The 22,461-nt window shown below is 43.1% G+C and overlaps 2 protein-coding genes across 5 annotated transcripts; both read left to right on the forward strand.

Moving 5' to 3' along the window:
- The first annotated feature begins 1,820 nt into the window (after positions 1–1,820).
- LOC118213817 (transcriptional regulatory protein AlgP-like) lies at positions 1,821–9,173 on the forward strand. Of its 2 annotated transcripts, none has more exons than XR_004762519.1 (7): positions 1,821–1,928; positions 2,677–2,743; positions 3,481–3,583; positions 5,130–6,170; positions 6,929–7,057; positions 7,760–7,823; positions 8,134–8,160. XR_004762519.1 is itself a non-coding variant. In XM_035392993.1 (7 exons), the coding sequence occupies exons 2-7, from the start codon at positions 2,699–2,701 to the stop codon at positions 8,418–8,420; spliced, it is 1,410 nt and encodes a 469-aa protein (XP_035248884.1). In that variant the 5' UTR covers positions 1,821–1,928; positions 2,677–2,698; the 3' UTR covers positions 8,421–9,173. The 2 variants fall into 2 exon arrangements, 1 of the variants encoding a protein (XP_035248884.1); XM_035392993.1 differs by lacking the exon at positions 6,929–7,057 and adding an exon at positions 8,389–9,173 and having other exon boundaries at positions 8,134–8,258.
- Positions 9,174–11,612: 2,439 nt separating this feature from the next.
- On the forward strand, positions 11,613–20,783 carry LOC118214584 (homeobox protein PKNOX1-like). Of its 3 annotated transcripts, XM_035394667.1 has the most exons (11): positions 11,613–11,766; positions 13,998–14,100; positions 14,900–15,030; positions 15,354–15,525; positions 16,063–16,233; positions 16,721–16,865; positions 17,053–17,150; positions 17,373–17,501; positions 18,146–18,222; positions 18,411–18,574; positions 18,852–20,783. In XM_035394667.1, exons 2-11 carry the CDS (start codon positions 14,053–14,055, stop codon positions 19,049–19,051), a joined length of 1,335 nt encoding a protein of 444 aa, XP_035250558.1. In that variant the 5' UTR covers positions 11,613–11,766; positions 13,998–14,052; the 3' UTR covers positions 19,052–20,783. The 3 variants fall into 3 exon arrangements, with proteins under 3 accessions (XP_035250558.1, XP_035250556.1, XP_035250557.1); XM_035394665.1 differs by lacking the exon at positions 11,613–11,766 and having other exon boundaries at positions 13,984–14,100; XM_035394666.1 differs by lacking the exon at positions 11,613–11,766 and having other exon boundaries at positions 13,984–14,100; positions 16,721–16,835.
- Positions 20,784–22,461: the final 1,678 nt, after the last annotated feature.

The raw sequence follows: 22,461 nt of genomic DNA on the forward strand, positions 1-22,461 counted from the left end.
CCCATACAACAAATCATATATCTGTGGCTGTGCATCACGATTGTATGGCATTTCCAATTATTCAAGTGATGGTAGAGTTGTGTTTCTGCAGGGAAATACATATTGTGCCACGACAGTGACTCTTGCATTGATGCCTTGCAAAAGTGAATTCAGCTTCATCAGTGTATGTGGGTAATTATGTCCGTCGACACTTGCATCCAAGCATCCATGGAAAGACAAAATAGTTCTGTTCACTTTTAGCTTTTACGTAACTATTATTAGTAATCACTAATTCAGTGAAGAACTCATTTCACAAGCTTACAGCAGGATGTTATTAAGTTCATACACTTGCAAAAATAGAATGATTAGCATGTAAATGAAATTGAATCTACACAAGTATGACATCTTTGCCTAATTCTCTCTGCACAGGCACCAAATAAAGTTTCTCCATTAATATTTGTTGCTTTAAGAGTGCTGTCTGAATCAGTGCTTCAGAACATGCTATTCATATTCCTCTGGACTACTTTCAAACAAATATTTCCTTGCTTTGCCCATTTAAAATAGAGCCACTTCTTGCTTTTAATTTAGTAAAGGACCACACAAACCACTGGCTTAATCTTCTTATTTTTTCTTTTTTTGAGCCGAGCAATGCACAGTACAGATAGTGACACAAGTTTTGTTGTTTTAGCTCTGTACTCCAGTACATTGGATTTGAAATGAAATAATGGATAGGAGTGCAGTCTCCCAACTTTAATTTGAGCATATTTACATCCATATTGAGTGATGTGTGTAGGAAATACAGCCCTTTTTATACAGCCCCCCATTTTATAGGCTGCATTGTATATGGAGTATAGAGCTATCTAAAAGCTCCCAGGATATCCCACCGGAAGCATGTTATCCTGGCATTTAGTGTAAATTCTGTAATCTCTGGCAATGTGTATACTGTGTGATCCAATAATGAACGAAGAATTATCAGTACTCATTTTGAGACACACAAATTATTGAGGCTACAGCTAATCTGCTGAGGTGAGGTAATTGACAGAGTGACCAGCTGGTCCATCTTTTGTCAGTGATGCTCTTCTCTTTAACATGTGGCTGAGCAGCTTCTCTCATTTCAACAGAGGCAATGGAACGTTTCAGACCTTCACATGCCCACACACCCACATGACCACGGCACATTGGTGACCAGGAAGCCTCAATCCTAGTTCTCTATGGGGTTATTATTGTCTCTTTAGATCATTAAATGAATAATGTGAACCTTACACAAATAAAATGAAATGTTTGTACATTTGTTTGTAAGATATGGAAAATATTTGTGAATCGCATTTGATTTGTGTCAGGTTCATATGATTTATTTAATGATTTATGAGACATTTTCCCAATATTTCCTCGACTACTCATTCATATAACCATAGGTCATAAGCCTGACAATTACAGAAGCTCATAGCTGACAAGTTATTGTCCGAGAAAAGCAAATCTTCTTGCCTGTTCCACTTTACCACGAACTTTCTTTTTCATCGGGCTCTAGTTCAGTGCATGTTCTCCATTGCTTTTCTTTAAAGTCCCAGCACAATGACAAGTCAATTTGCAGCAGTTACTAAGGATTACTACTATAGCTACGTATGATTTTTTTTTTTTTTTTTTTGGATGTTTTAGGAATAACGTAGTAATGCTATAATGATTCACTGCAATAAATAAATAAACAAATAAATATGGCTGGTGCGTTTTCCCCATCGGTTATCTCACGGATTCGTAGGTGTACACCGGACGGTGCAGCCCTGCTCATGCGCACATAACATATGTGCTATATGGCTCTGTGCGTTATTTGCTTCCAATCACGAATGACTGCTGGTTGGGCGGGTCTTTGCTGCAGCCGCGTGTGCGCGTTATTATTATACAACCAACACAGTTTGGAATCGACTCCAAGGCAGCGTGTGCTTCCAACTTTGGTGACTTTCTACTATTTTAAACATACATTTTCTGTATTGCGAAGTAGCTGTATTTATTAACATTGTCATGCATTTCTGCGGATATGTTAAGAACTAACGCACGTTCTCTTTGTGAATATTTTATTTCACACTGAGCCACTGAATCTCGAGGGAGACATTCCCTTCGAGGTATTTTTGGCAATGTCAAATGGTAGTTCGAACTCTCTTCGAGTGCGAGATTGGAAAATGGACAATAAGTCTAGCTGCCATTGGATTGTTTCAGATATTTAGTCTAGTTATATTGAACCGATGGCCCGATGACCCGATGACATGAGCGTGCATTTACTAATTTAAGATAATTGCCCAATGGTGATATTGTTGAACCTGATGCATAAAGTACAATTTTACGTGAATCATGGAAACACTTTGGAAGGTCAACTAAATGGAACTACATTGGAATTACATTGCTTATGTTTGATAGCTCAGGAATTATTATTTAATCTGCCTCTATTACTATAACTGAATAAATGTTACATATTTAAAAAGCATAATGGGAGGAAATGCTGACATTTTTTATTGGTTTGTTCTTAGAGCACGCTAGATGAACTTTCTGTGTCATGTGTAGAATTTGTTACACTCAATCGTGTGTTTTTTCACAAGCGTGGACGTGCATTCATGTGTATTATTTAATTATTTATGAGCGCAGTGGGGAACCTTCGTAGAGAGGAATATAGACCAGTTTAAGAATATGCTGTGACCCCTTCTGCAGTGAACATTCTTTGAGCGCAAAGATGGCCGCTTCCCTTCTACGGATTGGACGACTTGGCTCTCTCAAGGTAACAGAGAATGTCAAATTCACCCTGCTGTCAAATTCAGACAGTAGTCAATTAGTAGTTTGCTTTACATGAGTATCCAGTATATGCATTGACCATAACCGACTTCAAGCAACTTTACCTGAACGCATTCTAGCGACCTGACGTTTTAAGGCTTTCATGGTACCAAAAGTATGAGAGGTGGGCTGGCTAGCTAGCTAGCCATGCTTCTAATTGCGTGCTCATCTCAAATAATACCTTCAAGGTAGATAAATATTATGTTACCACATTTAAGAAAAAACACGTTTAGCTTTTAGGTATGCATTTAGGTATTTCAAGGTAACTCATGACTCATTCATGTATATTTGAAATTAATGATGGATGGGGGTGGGGGGTGGTTGTCCACACTTTATTGTAGATTTATTGGGTCATTTTAGCCAGACAGCTGTCAGTGTGAAGGTGTAATTGCATTATAGGGCATGTACACTGTCTGTATGTTGTAAGGAAACAGAAGGTGTGCTGCCCATGTAACAGCAGTATGGAACTGAGGTACTGCAGGAGGCCATGTTTATGGCTAGGTCATTGGTTCTTAACCTGCAGTATGTGGGGCATTGTTGTTTTTCTTAACCTGATTTGGGTTAGTACAAGACCAGGGGAGGAAACAGGAAAGATGTAAGCAATTGCAGTCACACCATTTTCAATACTATATAATCATTGATAAGACTGGGATTTTCAAATGCTTGAATTTTTTTGTGGTTTAGTGTCTGCAGCAGGAGAGCTGGAGTTCTTTGAGAGGGACATCTGCTGCTTCTCTCAGCACAAAATTGGGAGAGCTCAACCAACCAGACAAAAAGACAAGATTCCGTAAGTTGCAGTATAAGCAACTTGTATAGTTTTTCATTTCAGTAAGTTTGTTGTGTATTACATCTCTTTTAATTTTTACCAATTAATCAACCAAGTAGTGATACCCCCAGTCCCAGTTCACCTCGTAATCACCAGTCCCGATTCATCTCCCAATCACTCCCCCTCTGTTTCAAGTTGCACTTAACTGTAAGTGTATCTCGCTTACGTAAGGGCCACTCACAAGCAAGAGCAGGTATCACGGCGATGGGCAGCAATAAAAAGCATTTGTGTGGGACGCACTTTTGATCTGCTCCGACGAATCAGAATTTACAGATCGGAATTTACAAAGAAAGAATTATTATCAGTAATGAATCATCACCACTTAAAAGAATATCACTTAACAGTTGGGCACAGTGAGCTACTTTGAACCCGTCACATTTGCCATACAAATAATGATTCGCTCAAATTTAGATTGATGTTATCAGTACACTTCAACAAAATTTAGTTCATTTGACAAAATTTACTTCATTTGACGAGACACTTGTATGCAAACAAGACAATACTGTGATGACCATGAAAATGCATGGCATGGTTGTCAAATTGCATTTAAATATGGTTAGCTTTCCATGCTTTAATGACTCCGGCAAAAGTATTAAGCAATTAAACTTTCTTTGAAGCCAGCACTTCAATTTCCTCATTATTGAGGGAGCATTGTTAGGCCACACAGCGACTGTCCCTCGCTGAAATTTGGCTCACTCTGTTCTGCGACAACCCTTGTACAAGATGATGACTCTCGTGAACATGCAAAATGAGTGTTAGTGTTAGTGTTAGTGCAGAGTGATTAGGAGGCGAATAGGGACCGGGCATAGGAGAAGCCTGGAGAAAAATGAACAGTGGTGTACAATGGTGACCCCTGGTGGCAAGGGGTAACAGTAAGAATGTACAGTATACTGGACCACAAAGATGAAGTGAAGTCTCCTCTGGTAGAACAGAAAACTGGCAAATTAGGTCACAATTGTCCAAAGGTCGGAACTGAACTCTTTAGTGTGGAAATATATTTTCCGTAGTATGTTATAGTACATAGTAAAATAGATTGTGATTGATAACTACTGGTCTTTTTGAAAAATGGCAGCAGTTTGGAACTTTTAAATAGTTGTTTTTTCCAAAAATGGCTGTAACACAGTAATAACAGCATGTTGCATTTGCTAGATGCTGATTCACATGCTCATATTGCATTTCAATCAGTCTTAATTACTGTGATTTGTGGGTGGTATGCCTTATTTAGTTTTATGGGCATCATACATAACAAGTCTACAGTAAACAGTATTTTAGTGTTTCTAGGAGATTTTTACTTTATTGTGAAATGACTGTCTGAATATTTATTGTATTCCGGTTGCACTTAAAGAGCATAGATTTTTGTCCATTTCCAGAGGAGTCTGCTATCCTATGACTTAGGTGTTTGCCATGGAGAAAAACTGTATTTATATATAAATTGAGTGCAAGGTGACACCATGACTAAATTAATAAATCTTGTCTTTCTTCTTCCACCCCCCTCCTTCCAATATAGAAAAGGCCAAGGGCAAAACCTCCCTTGACACGGCACAGCTCCTGCAGTACCGATCATACACAGATTTACCCAAGAACGATGCCAAGCCCGCTGTGGCTGCCGTAGCAGAAGCTGGCACTGTCGCGCCCATCTCTGGGCCGGTCACCTCTGCCACAGCTGCCCCGGAAGTTTCCGCAGCCGCCCCGGAAGTAGCCATGGCTGTGCCAGAAGGTGCTCCAGAAGTTTCGGCTGCAGCCCCTGAAGTTGCAGCAGTGGCTCCAGAAGTTGCAGAAGCCATCCCAGAAGTTGTGGCTGCTGCCCCAGAGGTTGCTACAGCCGCTCCTGTAGCTGAAATTGCCCCTGAAACTGGGGCCAAAGATGCAGCTGCTGATGCGGCACCAGCTAAAGAAGCTGCTCCAGAAGCTATCGCCCCAGAAGCACCTGCCACAGACGTTGCTCCTGAAACCTTAGCGCCTGCTCCAGAGGCTGTGCCTGCAGCTGAAGCTACTGCAGAACCTGCACCTGAAGCTGCAGCTGCTGCTGCAGAACCTGCACCTGAAGCTGCTGCTGCTGCTGCAGAACCTGCACCTGAAGCTGTAGCTGCAAAACCTGTGCCTGAAGCTGCAGCTGCAGAACCTGCACCTGAAGTTGCAACTGCTTCTGCAGAACCTGCGCCTGAAGCAGCAGAACCTGCACCTGAAGTTGTAGCTGCAGTTGCAGAACCTGCACCTGAAGTTGCAGCTGCAGCTGCAGAACCTGCGCCTGAAGTTGCAGCTGCAGCTGCAGAACCCGCGCCTGAAGTTGCAGCTGCAGCTGCAGAACCTGCGCCTGAAGTTGCAGCTACAGAACCTGTGCCTGAAGCTGCAGCTGTAGAACCTGCACTTGAAGCTGCACTTGCAGAACCTGCACCTGAAGTTGCAGCTGCAGAACCTGTGCCTGAAGCTGCAGTTGTAGAACCTGCACTTGAAGCTGCACCTGCAGAACCTGTGCCTGAAGCTGCAGCAGAGCCTGCTGTTGTAGAACCTGCAACAGAGTCCGCAGCTGAAGCCATGGTGCCTGAGGGTATATGCCACACCCCTTTATATTCTCTCTCTGTTATGGACCCTGTAGCATGCAGATACACATTTTATCCCATGTGGATATATACATATCATTTATCACAGATCTCTTGATTAGCGTTAAGGCTAAAGTGAGACAAGCTACCTTCTTCTGTGTTTTAAAATCTTCCAAACTCATAGCTTAATGGATTAACGCATTTTCCAGAGAAAATACTCCTGCAGACGTGGATACTCAAGCTAAACAGAGATATCCCAGAATTCACTGGGAGCCTGCTGTTGCATGTGCAGTTTGACTCATGCTGCTGCATCACTTGCCTGCATGTAAGGCATGCTGTTGCTGCATTCTGTCACGTCGTCATTCTCCTTCCTGTGCTAATCCTACAGGCTACACTTGCCTATGTGTCTGTCTGCTTGCCGCCCATACAGTGACTCCACTCTGCAAAGATCTCACTTCTTCCACTCTGATCAGTATGGGGTTTAGGCTTCTTTCATTGCTTTTTCTTCCTTCCCCTCTCTCACTTCCTTCACCCTCACATGGCCAGCACACCTTATTTTTAAATGCTTTAAAATAAGGGCCTATTTAAATGAAATCCATGATCCCCAAAGGCCACAATAAATAGAGCATTCAAAAACGTTTACGTTCAAAACTCAGCACTATATTCCAAATCTCCGCCTACAGTAATAGGTTATTTGGCTTTTATGATCAAAATGAAATGAAATGTAAATGCTCCTTATGGTTATGATTCTTTATCTGTGTTAAAGCTAATGGTAATGTTGCTCAGAAGATAACGCTAAGGTTAACATGAAGACTGGAGCTCCAGAAGATAATGACAGAGCTGGAGTTTGAGGAGCCGATGCTGGGAGAGGCTGAAATCTTTTGAGGGTTTTTTGGTTTGTAACAAGTCTCTCTCTCTCTCTCTCTCTCTCTCTCTCTCTCTCTCTCTCTCTCTCTCTCTCTCTCTCTCTCTCTCTCTCTCTCTCTCTCTCTCTCTCTCTCTCTCTCTCTCTCTCTCTCTCTCTCTCTCTCTCTCTCTCTCTCTCTCTCTCTCTCTCTCTCTCTCTCTCTCTCTCTCTCTCTCTAGATGTCCTCAGTGTGTAAAATAAAGGAGTATGAAAGGTCTCTCTCGCTTTCTCTCTCTCCTTCTTTCCCTCTCTCTATGTGTCTGTGTGTACATAGGTATGTATGTACGTATTTGTCTCTATAGTTGTAGGAGTTGGTTACTAACAGTTTAGTGTGTGAATGGAGTTGCCATGTGTAACTGGTGGTGTTATTTTTGAGAGCAGGACTGTACCCTTCAGACCTGGGTAACATACATTTTTGATATTTTAAAAACAAATGGTTAAACCTTGTTTGTAACATATGGATGCTCACCACTGTGTGATATTTTCCACCTTGTGTGTATTTGTACTTCCTGTGAAATGGCCTGCTGTGCCTGTCTTTTACTGCATGAGGATGTAGTTGTGACTGAAGTCATTTTCATTTTGTTTACTCTTTCATCCACATGGTGGGGGAAAGTCATATGCACTTTGTGGATGGGTGATGTTGAAACCCAGCAGGTGAGTGAGGATTATTTTTTCTCCTCTGGCTCTCAGCTGATCTGGACCCGATACAGAAACTCTTTCTGGACAAGATCCGAGAGTACGCCACCAAGAGCAAGTGAGCTTACCTCATCCCCCTCTCTCCTCTCCCTCCCTCTTTCTCTCTGATTCTCCTCTGCTCATACACCACTGCCCCTTTGTTGAGAGTATTGTCCCGAGCTGTTATAATTTGCTGTTGCGCTACAGTATCTGAAGGTCATTAGTTCCCCTTGTTCTGTTGTTCACACATGCTGGTTCCTTTCCCAACCAGGGGTTCCCAAACTTTTTGGCTTTTGGATAGCACCCTCAATGAGCCACCCCTTCCTCCTGTAGAGCTTTCTCTTGTGGACATGTTCCTGTTCCCACCCTCCTCCTCCTCTTGTTCCCAGAACCACAGGTGGTCTGGTAGACGCAGGTCCGGAGTACCAGAAGAACCTGTCTGAGGAGATGACCAAACTGCAGAGGCTCTACGGTGGTGGTGACCTCACCAAATTTCCTGACTTCAAGTTCTCAGGTGAGTAGTATTCACTGTACAATTAAAATACACTGTTATTACATGTGAATGACAAAAGTACTTAAAAGGGTTCAAGGGTAGGGTGAATTTACGTGATGGTAATGGAGCACACTTTGACTTCTCTTTGCAGAGCCCAAGTTAGATGAAGTGGCCCCAAAGTGAGCATCGTCAATCAGTCTCCGCCATCTATTATGCAGTCTGCACTGTTCAATTAAATCACATCTACTAAATTAAATGGCGTACAGTACCCCTAAAACCATATCATTAATGGGCACAATTATTTAAAAATCACAATTGCGATGAGAAATTCTGAACAGCAAAGTCCCACATACTTGGTCATGAACATTTTTAATGTAATGGTGTGAAGAGTCAACAGAAAATGCCCAATATCCAAAAATGGTAAGTTATGGCGTTTAAATAAACTGGTGCTGGACTGGACCCATAAGTGCCTTCAGTTTAGCATTCTGTAGAAACCTGCCTACACACAGTGCAATACTTCCTGTTTCCCCTCAAGGATCACTCTACAAGTTTGGGTAATATAATTGTGCCAGGTTATTAATTTTATTTGCACTTTCATTGTAAAGGTGTTGCTTAGTGATACTAACGTAATGGAAAGACAACATTGAGTATGAGAGGGTTACTGTGGAGTCTGGAAGAGAATGTATCCTGATATGTTCCCTGCAATCAGTAATAAGTGGCTAAAGGCTTTCACAGTATGCTCAAACCTCTTGAGAAGTGTCCAGAGATACCTTTCTTCCTTTATGGGATGGCTGTATTGTCCAGTCTGGAAATCTGAAGACACGTTTTAGCTCTGAGCTGTAACCAGATTCAAATGTGTTTTTTCTGTCCTAACATGTGGGAGTATGACTTTGCCTGAAATGCCCTGGAAAAATAAACTGGATATGAATCATTTGATACCCTGGTGCCTGCCTCATCTGCAATTACAATTTACATTTCAGTTACTTAACATGCACTCTTATCCAGAGCCACTTAATCACCTTCAGCTAAAATGGTCGGACAACAACATATTATAATTCCAAGTGAAAACTTTCATGAAAATTTGCTGCTAGTAGTAACTAGAGTGCTAATAAGATTCTAAATGATTTGAGATTTGAGTATAGTTTTCTTTCAGGGAGGGAGCAAGTGATCTATGTTGGGCAGTTTGAGGGTTAAGGATAGGAGTGGGGTCCAGCACGATACAGTCTGAAGTGGTGGGTTTTCACTCATCTCTGATACCAGCTCTGCTACACTACATGGTATAAAGTAGACCAGAACCTCCAGCACACAAATTAAGTACTTGTTTTCCTTTCATATAATTTCTCATTTTAAATTTAGGTTTTTGTTCTGCTGCAATTCCACTACAAAATCTGGTTTACCAAGGAGAAATGTACATTAGCCCACCAGTATGACTACTTCTTTCAATGAAGCCAGTAATTTTTATTTATTTTTTTAGTACGTGTCTTGCTGACTGTTTTGGTTATCTGTTACAGTTTAAGGGAAAATAATTATTAGATTATTATGAGTAATATTATACTAAATGTATATGTTTTCTAAATTTAATTCTGTAAATGTGTATGCTAATGCTCTATTGTCTACAGCATTGGCACAAATTATGGAAAGATAACTTTCAAAATTTAGAAGCATTTATAAGCAGTGTTTAATGATTAATGTAATATTTTGCAACACTTTCTCTAGTTGGTATAGATGCAATATATAATAGATGTAATATCAACATAAAACAAAAAATAACATTAATTTTCATTTGAGTTAAACAATAATCATTATACCTTCCTGGACGGAGTGTAGCACAGTGGGTAAGGAATTGGGCTTGTAACCGAAAGGTCGCAGGTTCGATTCCCAGGTAAGGACACTGCCGTTGTACCCTTGAGCAAGGTACTTAACCGGAATTGCTTCAGTATATATCCAGCTGTATAAATGGATACAATATAAAATGCTATGTAAAAAGTTGTGTAAGTCGCTCTGGATAAGAGCGTCTGCTAAATGCCTGTAATGTAATGTAATGCATGTATTAGTTCATACCTACATAACTGATCAGTCTAATGTATCTTACTGTTGGAAATTTTATAATCAGCTTGAACATGTATTTTTCTACAAAAATTTGCATTCATGCAAAGGATACTTTTTGGCCTGTATACTTTATTTCAGATTATTGATAGTCACATAATGTCATTAGCACTTGTGGTCAAGAAGATAAGTGCTTTGAATACATTTTTACAAATGAAAATGGCTCCAGGAAACAACAGAATAAAGGGCACAGATAAAATTTTAAGAGTACTACTTCTTTAAGAACAATGTTTCCAAACTTTGAGCAAGTACTGTATGAGCCGTTGAACAATAAGTTCCCTTTGCCTCTCGAGGCTGTTACACTGGAAATAGTACACATACGCACACTGTACGTAAGTGGTAAGAATGACTATGAGCCTATGGGATGAATACAAACAGTTGTAAAGTGAAATAACTTCACTACAATGGTGTGCATGTGTTTAGTATTATTTCTAAAATATAGGGATAAACCCGATGGCTACACCCAACACCAGATACGATCCTGCTTAGTAATGGAATTAAGATATATTGTCAATACTAATTTACTGCTATTTAGTCACATTCCTTTGTGGTGTAATGCCTTTTAGTACATTTATATGAATAGCTAAGGTCCATCATAACTGTGCTGAGAAAATAATCCGAAATGCTCTTGGAGGTGACTGTTTAAGATTACCTCCTCATTTTGAAAATTAGGAGGGGAAAGCAAACAAAAACTGAGAAACTCAAATGGGAAATTGCTCCTCCCTTGGGCATAGCTAATTAACTCATGTGTATCTCTTATATTGCCCATTTGTATTTTCTGAGTAGCATAAGACGCTCAGTAAAACAAACTGTCCATTAATATTTTTGAAATTGACAAATTAATAATAATAATAATAATAATAATAATAATAATAATAACTGAAGGTGGGCAGTCCAGTGACTCAGTCTTTAAAAGCACTCACCATGAGTGCAGCCTGAGCCCTACAGCCTAGACATTATTAGCTGTATGTCATAAGCCAACTAATACCATGGGTCAGATAGATGAGTAGATCAGTCAGAATGCACCATTCTCCCCTGATTTTCATCTCTGTAATAGGCAGTGTTTGACTTTACTACAGTTAAATCACTGTGTCCAGCTGGAGCCTCGTGAAACAGATGTAGCTTGAGCATATATTGCATTTCAAAAAAAGAACAGAGGCATTACAAAAACAGCTCGGGAAATAGCAGGTGGTGTGGGGCCAGCTGCAAGAGTTCAAGCTCCACCCTCAAGCAAGATGCGCTTCGCCACAATCTCCGGTCTCAGGGGGCGTCAGAACAAGGAATTCTAGACGTCATGTCACCTCCCACTTATGAATATTCAAGAGTCTGTCACACTGCGTGTTCTTACGCGATGACGCAACGCGACAACTGCGGGTCCCGATTGCTGCAGCCGCTTGTCAGTGTGACGAAGATTGGCACTCAGGTAAGCTGTCACTCAAAATCTTCTTTTTCCGTTCCCTATCAATCAAACAATCTGAGCAGTACAAAAATGCTGTGAGCCAAGCGAGGGAGTAGGTTGGGGCAGTAGTGTAGGTAATATCGAGGCAGTACGCTTAGCGGAGGTCCGAAACGTTGCTATCAATGAGGAAAAAATATGTCGGCTCGTTTGGGGGAGAGGAAATTTCTGGAAAACCAAGGACTAGAAGTGGAAGCAAGGCCCAGTTTCTCTTTTTTCAACCGTGTCTACAGCTGAAGCGCGAATGGCACTAGGGGAGGGATGGGCACCTGTCCCAAGCTTGATTGATAGATTCAAGTGGGCAGGTTTTTTCTATTACAATTAAAGGGACAGGGTGAAAAATAAACGGCGATTCTAACGCTAGCTAGCTAGCTGCTGAGAGGTTAGCATACTGGCGCATGACATTAGTTGAGTGGAGTTAGCGATTTAAGTGAAGTAGGTAGCTTACTGTTAACCAACCCACTGCTAGAAACGGGTAAACGCTAGCTAACTAGCTAAAGTCAAATGGCTAGCTAGCGAGTTCGACAATAATATAATTCATGATAAGGTGCACGTAGCTTGCGTGTTAACGCTAGCGTCACCGTTGGTTTTGTTTCTATCACTATCTTTTAAGAGAAAAAAACATGGCGACGAGCAAGCAGTCTGCTTGCCTGTGTGCTGTTAGCAAACGTTAGTTTAACGTTACAAGTAAAATGACGTAGCTAGCTAATAATACAACACGTTAGCTAGCTAAATTGATTCTCTGCATATGTAACATTGCTGCTGCTAACTTCCCCATCTAACGTTAGTTAGACTAATTTGCTTTCTATCGAGCCGACGACGTTAGGTTTGATAAAAAATTATTTCCTCTGACGGTTAAATCCAGTGAGCTGGAGAGGTATCGTTAAGCAGCATGGTTATCTAGCTTAGTCTACTTAGAATAGACTAGCTAATTTATAAGGTTAGTTCAATTTCTGTTGGGCCGACTAATACATTTTAAACAGCTTGTATAATTGAATTTTAAATAAATAAAATAATCTAGCTCGCCATAACTATTGTAAGTGCCATGCTTTTTTCTTATAGACCTAGACTAACTTGGCCACGACATGACCAAGCAGTAGTGTGTTTGAATGTGCAAACAAGACCAACGTTATCTTTCGTAACGTAACTATTAGCTTACATGGCAATATAGTTTACGTTCTGTAATTTAGACAGCTCACTAACGTTATCCATCTGTTCTCATGCAAACTCGAACTTAAATTTGTTTGCTAAATTAAACGCGATCTCCAACTGATCTATGTGGCTTCCCGTCTGTATGTGGCCCCTTAACATTATGTAATTTCATTTATTACTTAACTAACTTGCATACTGCAGCCAACGTTAGCTTAATGATTGTCTTTACTGTTTATTTCTTGCAAATTTAATGTTACTAGTTAACGCAATACTGCCTGTTCTGACTTCATTTTCCAAACGAATGCAATAAATATTAAAATGTGTTTTGGATCAAGGCAACATTGTCTTTTATTTGTAACTGAAAACCAACCGCCATACAGACTGAGTAAGCCAGTTGTACGAGTGTGTGTTGTTAAATATGTTATATAATCAATTGGCCTGGGATAATTTGAACGCTTGTCTGGTTCGTATGATGAATCTGTAGCTTTGGTTACATCTTATGACAATTCAGATTGTAATCCACATTTTAGTCTTTCACACTTCACTCACTTTCTGCCTCCATGAAATATTCTGGTAACACTTTGCTTGTTGCCATTCAACATAGTCTAAGGCTGACATAACACTGTCATACACATGCCATAACAGTTGTCACAAGATGGCATAACAGATGTTGTCAGTTTATGTCAAATGGTATAAAACTAAAAACTTATTTAGGAAATATTATGGTTTTAGCATCAATTTTTATACAGCCTTGTGTGTCTGTGTGAGAGAGAGGGGGGGGGGGGGGGGGGGCTTTACTCTATCCGGAGGGTCTATTCCATTTTAGGTCAGTATTGATTGGAATTCACTCTATTGATTGACCCCAACCCACATACATACATCCCTTATTGCTGTGACTATTCTGTGACTGTTCTGTACCAAATTAAGCACAAGTATCTCATGGCATGTACTCAGAATGTTTGAAATCTGAGATTGTGCATTGCAAGTTGACGTTTGGATTTGGATCAGCAGGCCGTGTGTGTGAATGCGCGTATGTTTCTTCACAGGTCCGCTGTTGTTACACGTGCCTATAATGTGTCAGCACTCACAGCAGTAACCACAATGGCAGCTCCGTCGGTGTCCGTAGATGAGTATCAGGAGGGGAACCAGGTGGGTGGTGTGGAAACTCCGTCTGAGGCTGCTGGCCAGTGTTTTCTGGCAGACTTCAGGAATCAAAATGACATCATCTGCCAAAATGACATCATCTGTTTGCCCAAGAAGCCAAAGCCATGACATTGCACGACCAAATAAAATATCAGCTAAGGTCTGCAACACTTTAGTTAAACATTTCAATAAAAAGTTAGGGTGAAATGGGTAATGTCCCACAGCATTATGGAGCCATCAGAATCCTTCAGTGCTGGAACACTGATCACTACCTTTAGCTGTGCAGAAATAATAAAATAGGGATTGGATAGATGTCCCACCTCTAGAAACCAGAGAGGAGCTCCACCGATCATGGAGTCCATGTTAAACAGTAATCCTGTCCTGGGGTTTAGCCCCTCTCTGTTCTCTATATGACAACACCTCTGTCCGATCCCCATTTCATTATCCCTGTAGCTGTACTCGTAGTGTAACATGCAGGGAGTTGCAGTTTGCATGCTGTGCAGTAGAACCTTCAGTGCCCATTGACTGTACCCACAATCGAGCAAAGAGTCAAAACTGAGGCCCGCCTCCTTCCGCTGTTCTTTGATGGATTCATCCTCCTCTGTGCGGGCGGAAAGTGAAGGGGGTGGTGTTTCTCCTGCAGGCCAGGGCAGATAATAGCTGTTCTGGCCCGGTTCTGTGCATCACACAGACAGGGAAGAGGTTTCATTTTTTTCCTTCCCACCCTTACTCCCTGTCCCGCTCTTTCTCTTGCTGCCTCCCTGTCTCGTTCCCCCTCTCACTCACTCCTCCCTTGCTCGTGCAGATGGCAGTAGCTGCACAGTCGGACACAGACCCAGACCAGGGCTTCCCTGAGGGCAGTGTGGCGGTGGCCCCCAGCCCCCCTCCCACCGAGACACAGACGCCCATGGATGCAGACAAAGAGTCCATATACAGGTGCTCCCCTCCCTCTCTCTGCCTACCTCTCTTTTACCCTCCTGCTCTTGTCCTCTCCGTCTATCCTCCCCTCTCTCCCTGTTTCTACCTGTCTGTACCTCTCTCCCCTTCCTCACTCTCTCCCTCCGATCTTTCTCTTCCCTCCCACTCAACCCCCCCCCCCCCCCCCCCTCCCCCCCGTTCCCAATGGAGTGAAGTTAAGTCTGATTAATATATAATCATTTACAAATTTGCAGTCCCGTGGAGTAATAATTACCTGTGTGTGTGTGTGTGCACGCACGTGCTTGTGTCTGTGCTTGTATGCGCGTGTCTGTTGTCCCCAGGCACCCCCTGTTCCCTCTCCTGGCGCTGCTCTTTGAGAAGTGCGAGCAGTCCACGCAGGGCTCAGACTGTGTCACCTCCGCCAGCTTCGACGTCGATATTGAGAACTTTGTGCGTAGCCAGGAGAAAGAAGGCAAGGCCTTCTTCAGCGATGACCCCGACGTGGACAGCCTGGTGAGCTGTCTGTTTCAGCCTCATTCACCCTGCTTCTCCACAGCAGTAACCACCACTGCTGCGTCCACTTTTACTGCTTTACCATTACAACTGCCACTGCTGCGCCCACTTTTACTGCTTTACCATTGCAACTGCCACTGCTGCGTCCACTTTTACTGCTTTACCATTACAACTGCCACTGCTGCGTCCACTTTTACTGCTTTACCATTACAACTGCCACTGCTGTCGTTTGCACTGTGACTGAGATTACCGTTGATGGCGATGATAATGATGGGTTGCGTTTATATAGCGCCTTTCACAGTCTTTTACTGCTGCATGATGGTGGGGAGAAACTAGTTTCAGCCATCACAAATGCTGCCATTTTGCACCAGAACTCACCACACTTCAGCTGCGCTGGAGGAGGAGGGAATTATTGAGCCAATTACACTGGAGGATTACTTCCATCACTCTCTTACCACTGCTGACCTCACTAAGCTGCCTCACATAAGATCATCGTCTTCCTTTCCTCCTCTCCTGTTCCGCTCCCTCTGGTTCCAGATGGTGAAGGCCATCCAGGTGCTTCGGATCCACCTGCTGGAGCTGGAGAAGGTGAGCGACCTGTGCAAAGATTTCTGCAGCCGCTACATCGCCTGTCTGAAGACCAAGATGAACAGTGAGACCCTGCTTAGTGGAGAACCTGGCAGTCCCTACTCACCTACACAGACACAGGTATGCATCCAACACCTACTCACCTACACAGACACAGGTATGCATCCAACACCTACTCACCTACACAGACACAGGTATGCATCCAATCACCTACACAGACACAGGTATGCATCCAACACCTACTCACCTACACAGACACAGGTATGCATCCAACACCTACTCACCTACACAGACACAGGTATGCATCCAACACCTACTCACCTACACAGACACTGGTATGCATTCAACACCTACTCGTCTGCATGGACACAGACTGGTATGCAAAAACAGGTGCACAAATCTTTCTCACCTGTTCAGTTCAGACACAGGTACACATTGCCTGTTCATCTGGATAGAAACACATTCTTGGCTGTACTCACAGGTGTTTGACAGGTACTTGGCTCATTACTTGTGTAGAAATGCTCATGTGTCACTCCCCTGTGTACAGAAAGTAATGTGCTGCTCACCTGTATACAGGTACTCATGTGCTACTCACTTGTCCTCCCAGACTTCCAGCTCCTTTACAGGGACTCTGAGCCCCCAGGGCATCATGGTTCCTGCATCAGCCCTCCAGCAAGGCAACGTCACCGTGACAACCGTCAACCCCACACAGGTGGTGGCAGGTATGTCTCCATGGCATACGACTCACGCAGGTACCGTCTCCGCCCCCTTCTGCACTGCAATACTGTGTGCATGACTGACCTCACACTCAATGCACAGCCTGCTCTTCCATTGATGGTTCCTTCTATTTGTGTGCCAAACGCAAACCTTCTGAGGTTTTAAATGTATAGGCTTTTAATCCTGTGTGTGTGTGTGTGTGTGCGTGTGTGTGTGGTACAGGTGGTACAGTGTACCAGCCTGTCACAGTTGTGACACCACAAGGACAGGTAGTGACACAGGCCATCTCGCCTGGGACAATACGCATCCAGAACACACAGGTGAGTCATCTGGAAGAGCACACACAAACACACACTCACTCACACACACACACACACCGTCACACGTATGCACACAGGCACATATGATATGCACCCATGGCCAAACAGACATGCACACAAGCAAACTCATACAGGCCCACACGCATACGAATGCGCATGCACGCACACACACTCATGCATACAATTGTGCACCGTTTGAAGGACCACTGTGTTCCTCCACAGCTTCAGCTGCAGCTGAATCAGGACCTGAGCTTCTTTAACCATGATGACAGCTCGTCCAAGAACAAGCGGGGAGTCCTGCCCAAACAGGCCACCAACGTCATGCGCTCCTGGCTCTTCCAGCACATTGGGGTGAGGGGGCTCATACACTGACAGGTGAAAGGGTGTTATAAGAGCTTACACACTGACAGGTGAGTGTTATAAGAGCTTACACACTGACAGGTGAAAGGGTGTTATAAGGACTCACACATTGACAGGTGAAAGAGTGTTATAGGGACTTACACACTGACAGGTGAAAGGGTGTTATTGGAACTTACACACTGACAGGTGAAAGGGTGTTATAAGGACTCACACACTGACAGGTGAAAGGGTGTTATAGGGACTTACACACTGACAGGTGAAAGGGTGTTATTGGAACTTACACACTGACAGGTGAAAGGGTGTTATAAGGACTCACACATTGACAGGTGAAAGGGTGTTATAGGGACTTACACACTGACAGGTGAAAGGGTGTTATAGGGACTCACACACTGACAGGTGAAAGGGTGTTATAGGGACTTACACACTGACAGGTGAAAGGGTGTTATTGGAACTTACACACTGACAGGTGAGTGTTATAAGGGCTTACACACTGACTGGTGAAAGGGTGTGATAAGGACTCACTCACTGACATGTGAGGGTGTTATAGGGACTTACACACAGGTGAGGGTGTTATAGGGACTTACACACAGGTGAGGGTGTTATAGGGGCTCACTGCTCACCTTCTGTTCCTGCAGCACCCGTACCCCACTGAAGATGAAAAGAAACAAATCGCTACCCAGACCAACCTGACTCTGCTGCAGGTCAACAACTGGTAAGTCCCTGTGATGTGCACACACACAGGCGCAGATGCATGCACACGCCTAAAACGTGTGCACACACACACACATATTTACATACAGATACGTACATATTTACACACATACAGACTTATGCACAGACACACATACAGGCACACATTTGCCTTTCTGTCTCTCAGTTGTGTGGCTCTCTCTCTCTCAGGTTCATTAACGCTCGGAGGCGGATCCTGCAGCCCATGCTGGACGCCAGCTCCTCGGAGACACCCAAAACCAAGAAGAAGACCCCCCAGAACCGGCCGCTGCAGCGCTTCTGGCCGGACTCCCTCGCCTCAGGCGTATCCCAGCAGCAGGTTGCCATGGCGGACGGTACGCTCCTGTCCCGGGGGCAGTGTGGGGCAGTCGTTAAGGGACTGGGCTCCTGTGTGAAAGCAGTGTAGTAACTCAGGGGTTGTGCAACGAATGTTTAACACAGTGCAATTTGGCAATGAGTTTAATGCAGTGTGTGTTAACAGTAAAGAGTAGTTTAGCACAGTGCATTTTGACTGGGAGTGGTAGTTGAACGCAGTCTGTTTTGTCTGGGAATGTTAGTCCAATACAGTGAATTTTGCCGGTGAATGGTAGTGTAACGTACGTGTTCCTGCAGGTACCATGGTAACGGTGGATGTGAGCGTTGACGGGCTGCAGACACTGACGTCGGATGGAGCGACACTGGCAGTGCAGCAGGTGATGATGGGGGGGCAGAGTGAGGACGAATCAGGTGACAGCATTGATGATGACGAGGCGGAGCTGTCCAACACAAACATGACCGGGCTGGGCCTGGACACCAGCGACTCACTGCAGTAGGACTGTATACTCAGTTACTCACACACACACACACACATGTACACGCACACACACACACACACATACACGCACAGGCACTCATACACACGCACGCACACACACACACAAACCATTCTACAGACACACAGCACACGCAGTCATACACAATGCCGAGAGCACAAAGGTAGGACAAACAGGAGAAACATGTTATTGGTGCACACACACGCAAGCATGCACGCGCACACACACACACACACCGAGCGCTTTGTGTGTCAGGAGTTTCATTTCAGAAACTGTTTTATATGTAGTTGTAGAAGAGTGCACTTTTTGTATTATATGTTAAGATACAAAAGATGAAAAAAAAACAAAATCAAGGTGTTAAAAAAAACCCTTAAATAAGTTTTTAAGGTGCGTAAATAATCGTTGGACAACCCTCCCCTTCCCCCCCTTTGGGATGCCAATACCTGTACTGATGTTCTACAGTTAGCATGCCTGTGTTCGACTAGCTGTGCTCACGTGAATGATGGACTTCAGGGCTTAAAACTTCCCAGCCCAGTAGACAAACACAAAAAAAGAAAGTTATTTTTATATATGAACATAAAAGAAATTGTGTCCCTTTTTTTTTGTTTCTGTTTGTTTTGTGATGTTTTTGTAAGGAATATTTATGTATAGATTCATTATTAAAGAGCTGCCCTTTTCAGGGTTTGGTGGCTTTTTCTAAAAATGGGGATAAAGAAAAGGAAGACTAAAAAACATATTAGCCCAGAAATCGGTTTTAGCACGAGCAAGCAACAAAAAAAGCCTTATAACTTTTATTTTGTTTTTGTAAGTAAAACTTTAGGCAAGCACAGGAATCTTGAATTGTAACCAGATTAGATATTAGGATGTTTGAAAATGAACATTGTGATGGAAATGAAATGGCAGTCCTTAGCTACCTTCTGTATCTTAGCAATGCGTTGGTTCTTGCTTCCTGGTCATTGTCATGGAAACAGTTGTGGGCTCCATGAAGTTAAAACATGTCCTGGATGCAGTTGGGAGAGGACTGCAGGGTGTGGTTTAATTGTAGGAGTGTGAACAGTAGCACACTTGTACTGATAATCCCTGTGTGCTCTACCTTCCCATGTTTCTGTAATTTACACAGTAAAAAATAGAAGCCAAAATTGTGTTGTGTGAACAGAGCATCTAGTAGGAAAAAGAAGGTCACATAACAGAGTACTGGTATATTTTGCACGTGGTATTCTTTATTTATATACATAGGTATTATTAAATTCATTTGTTTAAAAACTAGAATGAAATGAGGTTGTGCCACATTTTTTTAAACCGATGTTTCATAAAAATCACAAACTGGACTGTCTCTTGTGATTTTTAGAGCTTCATGATCTAGCCAAACCATAGTGCAGCTGGTCACTTTAAACCTCAGTTTTATGTGCTGTATAGATAAATTAAAAAACGTTCCATGTTATTAACTGTCCTAAAGAACTACTCGAATTAAGGCCATAGTTTTTTGTTTTTTTCCTTTGACTTGATGAAGTGTGCTTTTTCTGTCTGGGCTGCTGTTTGTTCTCCTGTTCTGGAGAGGAGTGCGGAGCGGCTGGGTGCTAAGGGCGGGGATCCGCACGGCTTTTTCACAGCGTCCTTACCTCTCTACTTCTGCCTCTTCTCTTTCTTTTTCCTCTTTCTTTTCTCTCTCACCCATCACTTGCTTTTTGTTTGCCTTTGAACTTCCTATTTTGGAATAAAAGCCTAACCCTCATACGCTTTCAGTGCTTCTTTTGTTTCTGAGTGTAGACCAGGGCAGCGCTTTATTTTCTCTTTTTTTTGAGCTCGTAACTGTAATGGCTCCGTTAGCTCGGCGGTCATTTCACTGAATCACCTTGGTGCGCAATTTTAAAGCCAAACAAATGGTTGCACTTCGGGTAATAATGACGGTGGGAATGGGCTGTGCATGATAACTTTCTCTGTTGGTTTTATGGTGCTGTTGATTCAGCACGATGGCCTGGGGGGCTTGGCCAGTCTCTTGCCTCTCTTCAGAGGGTGATGAGACATTCTCTTTATTGAACCGCTAGCTACATAAATTTAGGCAGCTACCATATCAGTTTTAGCTGTACGTTGGGTGATTATGAGTGTCAGCAGCAATTTTAATGACCTCTAACCAGGTACATGGTGAACCTCAAGTGCAGTGTTAATCCCCGAACCCTCGTTAACTGCAGTGTTAATCCCAGAGGCCTCGTTACTGCAGCGTTGATCCCAGAGGTTAATTGCAGCGTTAATCCCAGAGGTTAATTGCAGTGTTAATCCCAGAGGCCTTGTTACTGCAGTGTTAATCCCAGAGGTTAATTGCAGCGTTAATCCCAGAGGTTAACTGCAGTGTTAATCCCAGAGGCCTCATGACTGCAGCGTTAATCCCAGAGGTTGATTGCAGCGTTAATCCCAGAGGTTAACTGTAGTGTTAATCCCAGAGGTTAATTGCAGCATTAATCCCAGAGGCCTTGTTAATTGCAGTGTTAATCTCGGAGGCCTTGTTAACTGCAGTGTTAATCCCAGAGGTTAATTGCAGTGTTAATCCCAGAGGCCTCGTTACTGCAGTGTTAATCCCAGAGGTTAATTGCAGTGTTAATCCCAGAGGTTAACTGCAGTGTTAATCCCAGAGGCCTCATTACTGCAGCGTTAATCCCAGAGGTTGATTGCAGCGTTAATCCCAGAGGTTAACTGCAGTGTTAATCCCAGAGGTTAACTGCAGTGTTAATCCCAGAGGCCTCGTTACTGTAGTGTTAATCCCAGAGGTTAATTGCAGTGTTAATCCCAGAGGTTAACTGCAGTGTTAATCCTAGAGGCCTCGTTACTGTAGTGTTAATCCCAGAGGTTAATTGCAGTGTTAATCCCAGAGGCCTTGTTAACGGCAGTGTTAATCCCAGAGGCCTCGTTACTGTAGTGTTAATCCTAGAGGTTAATTGCAGTGTTAATCCCAGAGGCCTCGTTACTGTATTGTTAATCCCACAGGTTAACTGCAGTGTTAATCCCAGAGGCCTCATTACTGTAGTGTTAATCCCAGAGGTTAATTGCAGTGTTAATTCCAGAGGCCTCTGTAACTGTAGTGTTAATCCTTGAGGCCTCCTTACTGCAGTGTTGATTCCTGAGTCCTCCTTAAATTGCTTTAATCCCTGATGCCTCAATAACCGCAGTGTTAATTCCTAAGGCAGTATGAGCAAGCTTCATCTCAGGCTCAGGGCTACAGGTTAGAACTCGCTGTGAAAACTGACAATGCCCATGAGGGATTCACTTGTCCAGTGTCAGCCAGTTTAGCATTCAGAGAACACTATCACTGACCCGATACTGAGTGAGTACTCTGCGTATTCTACTCTTCTCAAGGCCGGTGTGAAAGGTTGAAGGGTGTGTGTAAGAACTGCTGTGTGTGCCGCTGCCTACGGACA

Source organism: Anguilla anguilla, chromosome 15 (assembly GCF_013347855.1).
Source record: "Anguilla anguilla isolate fAngAng1 chromosome 15, fAngAng1.pri, whole genome shotgun sequence".
In the NCBI taxonomy this organism is placed as follows: Eukaryota; Metazoa; Chordata; class Actinopteri; order Anguilliformes; family Anguillidae; genus Anguilla; species Anguilla anguilla.